Source organism: Mastomys coucha, chromosome X, assembly GCF_008632895.1.
Source record: "Mastomys coucha isolate ucsf_1 chromosome X, UCSF_Mcou_1, whole genome shotgun sequence".
Lineage (NCBI taxonomy): Eukaryota > Metazoa > Chordata > Mammalia > Rodentia > Muridae > Mastomys > Mastomys coucha.
In genome coordinates this window covers 3,585,245-3,590,896 of record NC_045030.1, presented here as the reverse complement: position 1 = coordinate 3,590,896, position 5,652 = coordinate 3,585,245, and the positions used below count along the sequence as shown (strand labels likewise).

General features: G+C 46.1%; 1 protein-coding gene and 1 pseudogene across 1 annotated transcript; both read right to left on the bottom strand.

Annotated features, from left to right (window-relative positions):
- Positions 1–2,513: 2,513 nt before the first annotated feature.
- On the bottom strand, positions 2,514–3,354 carry Fthl18 (ferritin heavy chain like 18). The gene has a single exon (XM_031373124.1). It carries the CDS (start codon positions 3,185–3,187, stop codon positions 2,657–2,659), a length of 531 nt encoding a protein of 176 aa, XP_031228984.1. The 5' UTR covers positions 3,188–3,354; the 3' UTR covers positions 2,514–2,656.
- Positions 3,355–5,017: 1,663 nt separating this feature from the next.
- The window catches only part of LOC116090981, a 2,873-nt pseudogene continuing 2,238 nt past the window's right edge, over positions 5,018–5,652 (bottom strand).

Below are 5,652 nucleotides of genomic sequence, written 5' to 3'. Positions count from 1 at the left end.
AGAAATCATCACTAGGACGCCTGCTGGAAGTCTGTGTTGATTTCTGAGACTGAGTATTGGAGGAGGGTTGGACAATATCACACTGATCCATTAGGAAAGCAGGGATGACTCCTTTAAGAGCAGCCACTAGAGTTGTGTCATCCTCCCCAGGACATATCAGCTGTTACAATTTACTAAAAGCTGGCAGAAATGGTATGCTTCAGGAACATGGGTAGGGAACCTAAAAGGTGGAATGCCCTGGAAGTCTATTAAGCACCTGACTGTGAGGCCCTTAGGGAACTCCTAGCTCTGGGGGTCCCTCCATCCTCTTTGTAAGTTCTAATAAAGTTTGTCATTTTCATTCTCTTTTGTCTCTGTGTTTGGGGATTTGGGGTTTTTCCCACTAATTTTAATTTCCTGGGGCCTGTTGCTTTTTGCATGTGTGGGTCTTCTGCTTTTCCTAGAAATCCATTCTTTGTTTATCCCACAGAACTAAGTCAGTAAATTGCCTAGATGCCCACCCCTATTGTTTAAAATGAATTATCTATTTATTTATTCACTTTACATCCCCACTGCTGCCCCCTCTAGGTATCCCTCAGATACTCCCTCTACTCATCTCCCCTCCCCTTCTCCTCTGAGAGGGCCACATCATATCTTAAAGACCCCTGAAAGATAATTACTAATAGTTTGTGAACTTCACTCTACTTAGCTTGTACCTCAAGGGCTTTAACACTCTGGACTCTTAAAAACTTTTTGGTTGACATTGCAAATAAGACTTTTATTCATGGCCCTTGTCCATGGTTAAAGGATTTCAATATCAAGTAATTCCAATAGATGAAATGTTGTGCTTTTGGAAATTAGAAATGGCTGTATTTAGAAGGTGACATGGGTCTCTCTCTGGTGTACAGTGACCTCAATAAGTCACCCTGTGACTATGTGGAAGCCAAGCTGAAGATCTGTTTCATTATCATTGCAGACCAGTGTGGGGCTGTGGACAGTTCTGACAGCCAGGGTCCAGTAGAGCAGCCACCTGAGAACCCCAGTGAGCCACTGAGCAGAGTAAATTTGTTCACAATGGACTGTAGGCTTTTGGTGATAGCTCCTGAGACAATGGCTCAGATTTCAGCCCAAACCCTTCACAGCTGCCCCTGCAGGATATGTGCGCTCTATCAGACAGACAATACTTCAAGCTCCCAGCATTCTAACTGGACCTTACACCCAGTCATCTGACCACAAGCCAGGCATGCCATGCCCCATACAATAAAAGGGGTGGTTTGCCCCCTCCTCACTCTCTTGCTGTCTTACTTCCTCGCTCTTACTCTTCTACTCTTCCTCTCACTCTCTTGCTCTCTCTTCTCCTCTTACCCTTGCTCTCTTCCTCTCAATCTCTTGTTCTCGTTTCCTGACTCTCTTACTCTTCTCCTCTTACTCTTGCACTCTTGCTCTCTCCCTCTCTTGCTCTCTCTCTCTTCTCTACTCTTTGTTCTCTTCTTTGGCTATCTCCCTCTTTCTCTCTCTCTCTCTCCTTCCTCTTCTTTCCTTCTCTCTACTCAACCAGCATATTCTATCCTTCCTACAATAACTCATTTGTACATTGCCTCCTTTTTAACTAACGTGCCATGCAGCAAACAGGTCAGCTCCGTGGGAGAGAGAGAGAGACCCAGGCCTCAGCAGCAGGCCCTCTGCATCCAGGGAGAGAGAGAGAGCCTCAGCCAGGCCTCAGCAACAGGCCCCTGCCTAGGGAAAGACAGACCAGGGTAATCCAGTCAACATAAGAGTGTCATAACCTTAGCTGCAAAATTTTTGTTCTATCTGGAATCAAGAAACACTAACATTTATATTTGATCCTCACACTTTGGATACATTTAAAAATGTCATTTTTTAAATTTGGGGGTAGCTTTTGATATAATGATGGAACTCAAAGGCTAGGAAAGCAATCTGTCAGTACCCACCCACAACCTTGGACCTATTAAATAGTTTCTTACCTCATTTCCTTGTCTTCTGTCTCAGTGACACCATATGCTTACAGAGATACCATGCACGAAGAAAAGTACTCCTGACAACTCAGACTCACCCCCCAAATCATACCACAAGCCTTGTGCTCACACAGATGATAACAGAGGATAATTTGAACTTTTCAAGAGGCTATGATTGGATTTCCCCTCCACCCTTCTGAATATTCAAAGTAAAAAAAAATGATGAGAAAGACTACTGAAGTTTACTCCTTTTAAACCCCCCATTGAGATCTACATTCATTTTTTTCACACTAAAAGGGATGTGTGATGGTGTTGTAATTTTATGGGACCGGCTCCTATAGCTCAGGAGCTGTAAACCAGAGGATGGCATTCAACACTTGATATTCCTGCATCTATCTCCACAGTGCTATGATTTCAGCTACGTACCACCATATCCTTATTTATCACCATGGTTAGGATGCATTCCATGGTTTCTTGAATACCAGGTAAGCACTATTACAAGTGCACTATACCCACAGTCCCAAAACTTAAGAATTTAAACATCAACTTGGAACTTCGATTTTGCTGCAAACAAACAAACTTTATTTTAAACAACAGAAAATGAGTGAACTTTGCTTCAAAACCAACATGAACATCAGGTGTAATGACCAGAGAAAGACCCCATGGCAGTGGGGACATCCCAGTTCAGTCCACTTGAAGCTTTACGACAGGCTGAGCTTGTCAAAGAGGTACTCAGCCAGGTTATGCTCTACGGCCCCCATCTGGCGCAGGTTGGTCAGGTACCCGCTCATCTCCTTCAGAATTTCGACCTGCTGATCCAGGAAGTTTTGCTCCAGGAAATGGCAGAGGTGGGCGTCGCCTTTTTCCTTGGCCACTTCGTGCATGTTCAGCAGGCTCTGGTTGATCATCATCTCCATGTGGAAGGCGCATTCCATGGCCTGAAAGCCCCCAAGCCAGCTTTCGCGATCAGGTCTCGCGATGTCACGAAGGGAGATGCAGCCTCCACGCTTATTCTGCAGATCCATGAACATCTCGGCACTGGTCTGGCAGCTGTGTGACTTGCTCAAGAAGAAACGCTTGAAGTTCTCCAGGGCCACGTCATCACGGTCAAAGTAGACGGCCATCGACATGTACACATAGGAGGCATAGAGGCGCAGCTGGACATGGGTGTTGACAGCATCCTCGCAGTGCCAGTCATAGTTCTGTCGCACTTGGGAGGGTGCTTCGGCCATGGCGGACGCTTGAACACCACCAACAGTCTCAGCAGTTCCCCCCCACTGCTCAGAGAGCAGGGCGGGTACAACGAATAAAGTCCCACAGTCCCAAAGTACCTCAGAAGAGACGAAGGCCAGAGGAGCTCGGCAGGTAGGCCGCAGCGCAGCGAGCGCGGCGGGAGCCAGCAGCGAGTCAAATGGGGGCTTCCGCCTAATGACCCGAGTATTTAAGGGCCAGGGTTTACAGGAAGAGGCGGGGCATCAACGGAAATGAGTGTAGACACCCAATCCTGACGCCCTTTCAGCCCCTGGGCTTAAAGGAGGGGCGGGGCATCACCAGGAAATGAGGTTGGCGCCCAATAATGACATCAGTTCTGCCGTTGGGATTAGGAGAGAAGGCGGAGCAGCAACCGATATGACTGTTGGTGCGCATTGATGACATCATTGCGGCGCCTGCGCTCTATGGGAGGGGGCGGGTCAGAAGTGCCTATTTCATAAGAGTCGGGACATACTGGGCACTTATTGACCTACACCGTATGTTTTAATAGACTCTATTAATAAACTCCAATGTTCTGAACTAAATCCTTTGGGTGCTTTTATAAAGGAGTTTCTCTGAATATCTCCACAACGTTATTTCTATCAGCATTCTCCTGTGTGCTTTCGTTAGGTAAATTTAATATCATAAAGCTTTCTTTGAATCACAGCTCTCACCACTGACCTCAACTCATATTCACCTAACGCTTTTATTACAGGGTCAAGGGTGAGACTAAAAGGTCTGTTCAATGCCATCAGTAAAGTAGACAACCTTCATACCTATATAGGATTTTAAAAAGCTTTTCAATAATAAGAGTGAAAGTACTTTTTTCATTAATGTGGAAGAAAAAGAGAAAGAAAAGACTGGGTGATACAGTTATTCATGGCAATTCAGTGACTTCAATGTTCCTTCTATTGCCTCTGCTATAAAATCAGACATTTTAACTTAATTTTTTGGTTTACTCTATATCCCAACCATTGCTCCCCTTCTAGTCACACCCTCCCACAATCCTTTTCCCTTCTCCCCCTCCCCTTCTCCTCTAGGCAGGTGGAGCCCCTCCTGTGTATTCCTGCTCCTAGCACTTCAAGTTCTGCGAGGCTAGGTACTTCCTCTCCTACTGACTCCAGACAAGGCAGCCCAGCAAGAAGAGCATCAGTGGCACACAGGCAACAGCTTTGGGGATAGCTCCAGTTCCAGTTATTTGGTATTCACATGAGGACTAAGCTGCACACCTGCTTCATATGTGTGGATAGGCCTAGGTCCAGCAAATGCATGTTCTTTTTTTGGTGATTCAGATCTCTGAAATCCCAAGGGTCCAAGTTTGTTGACTCTGTTGATCTTCCTCTGCTTTTGTTTTTGTTTTTGTATTTTTTCTAAATCCCCTTAGGTGCCATCAGTCCTTTCTGTGTTGCAGATTTCCATTCACTCTCATGGCCCTCTGGCCATCTCTCTTGTCTTCCCTACACCTGATTCTGACCCCCTTCCCCACATCCCTTCCTTTACATTACCATTTCAAAAGGGAGGAAAGGGAGGATCATGAGGAAATACTGCACCAAAGCATGACCAAAGCTAGCAGGTCAAACTGCAAACCCTGTAACTCCCACCTTGGCAGGGCACCTCCTTGCCTTATCTCTGAGATTTGCACTCCCCTGGTCAGCTTTTCCCTGGCCCAGCCATCCTCTGGCCCCTGTGGTTTTCAGCAATCCTCTCTAACCCTGGTCTCAAATTTAACTCTTTCAGTCCCAGGCTTATGTGCGCGCAAGTACATGTTGGATTTTTTTATTTTCTTTTTCAATGCGAATCATGTTGCGGTATCACTTGGTCCACTGTCTGGCTATCCTGTCATGTTCTGCTCTGTTACTCAAATACTGAATGGCTATGGTTCCAATCAGAGGATACCAGGGTTGCAATCTGGCAAAAGGGAACAAATAGAGAGCAAAGTCTTTGAAATAGTCAAAGCAAGACTCCAGTTGTCTTTCAGCATATCCAGGCAGATGACTCCCTGCCGGTTGATGTTGCAGTGATAGATTCTGGTATGGAAGATTCATATGTAGAACCTAGTGGCCCAAGTATAGTTGGCATCCATTCATAAATGTTATCTCCTTTAGGCCCAGCACTGCAGTTAGGAGGAGGGTCTAGGGTGATCTCAGCGAGCTCCTTCTGACTTCTTTTAGCACTAGTGGATAACCTAGCAGTCGTTTTGCTAGAGGGTTTGGTGTTTTTCTTCTGCTGGGTGGCAGAAGGTTTCCTTTCTTCCTGTTCCTCAGGTCTGGAGCAGCAAGGTCTCACTGGTTTGCATCTGAACCACCACTGCTGGTGCTGAGGCTCTCATCATCTGACTTTACCTCTCACTGGACATCTTGATGAAGTTATCTCTGGGAAAACTTCTCTACAAGCATGTGGCCCGCTTGTGCTCAGCTACACTGTTGGGGAGGGACAACGCCAAAGA